Genomic DNA, 1,277 nt, shown 5'->3' on the forward strand with positions numbered 1-1,277 from the left:
AGAGGATAGCATTTGAAATGTAAATAAAGAAAATATCTAATTAAAAAAAAAGAAATATTACAGGTACTTCTAACTTTCAACCTTGGTTAGTTTTGTTGTCTTGATGGAACACTATGACCAAAAGAACAAAAGAACAAAGTAAGTTCCTTAATGATGAAGGTTAGGGGCAGAATCCTGCTCCAATGACTAATTCACTTAAGATGAAGAATATGAGATGTGCTTGAGCCTTGCTATTGTTCTCTTTTCCAACTGTGATCATTCGTCTTTACAGGTGACTTAAACCGTGATTTATGGCCACTAAAAACAAGACAGAAGTGACTGAATTTGTGTTGTTGGGATTGTCCAGTAGGCCAGAGATGCAGCCAGTTATTTTTGGAGTTGTCCTTATCATGTACCTGATGGCAGTTTTGGGCAATACCCTACTAGTCCTTGTTGCTTGCTCAGACCCCAGGCTTCAGACCCCCATGTACTTCCTTCTCAGCCAGCTTTCCTTGATTGACATATCTTTAACAACCATCACTGTTCCTCAGATGCTAGTGCACACACTATCTGTAAATCGGAACATATCCTATAATCGTTGCATGACACAACTATTTTTCTTTATGGCAGTGGGTAGCATGGAAGTCTACTTGCTTGGTGCAATGGCATATGACCGCTATGTTGCCATCTGTGACCCTTTAAGATACTCTGCCATTGTCAGCCACAGCCTCTGTCTTCGAATAACATTGACCTCATGGGTGGTGGTCAGCCTTAACAGCCTCCTGTACAGTGTGTTGGTCACTCGTTTAACCTTCTGTGGCAACAAGGTCACCCACTTCTTCTGTGACATCACTCCTCTGCTGAAGCTGTCTTGTACTCGACCAGTGGTTAATGAAATGTTAATCTTCACTGAGGGTGTAGCTGTTGTGGGTAGTCCCTTCTTTTTCATTTGGGGTTCTTATGTTCGAATAGGTATTGCCATAGCCCACATGCACTCCTTTGCTGCCCTGAAGAAAGCTCTGTCTACCTGTAGCTCCCACATTCTGGTTGTNCTNNTCCTNTTTGGCTCTTTGGCTAGAATGTACCTTAAGCCATCATCCAGCTATGACTTAGACCAGGATCGCCAGGTTGCCATTTTCTACACGCTCATCTCCCCTATGTTAAATCCACTAATATACAGCCTTAGAAACCAAGATGTTAAAGGAGCACTATGGAGGATTTTTAGGAAACTCCATACTTCAGACTGGCTCTCAGACAAACAAAGAATGAGAAACAAATTCATTGGAACAAAGGGTTAA

The 1,277-nt window shown here is 41.9% G+C and overlaps 1 protein-coding gene across 1 annotated transcript; it reads left to right on the top strand.

Moving 5' to 3' along the window:
- Positions 1-290: 290 nt before the first annotated feature.
- On the top strand, positions 291-1,277 carry LOC110318432 (olfactory receptor 1361-like). The gene has a single exon (XM_021193487.1). The coding sequence runs from the start codon at positions 291-293 to the stop codon at positions 1,275-1,277; it is 987 nt and encodes a 328-aa protein (XP_021049146.1).

The sequence above is a fragment of the Mus pahari genome, chromosome 3, assembly GCF_900095145.1.
Source record: "Mus pahari chromosome 3, PAHARI_EIJ_v1.1, whole genome shotgun sequence".
In the NCBI taxonomy this organism is placed as follows: domain Eukaryota; kingdom Metazoa; phylum Chordata; class Mammalia; order Rodentia; family Muridae; genus Mus; species Mus pahari.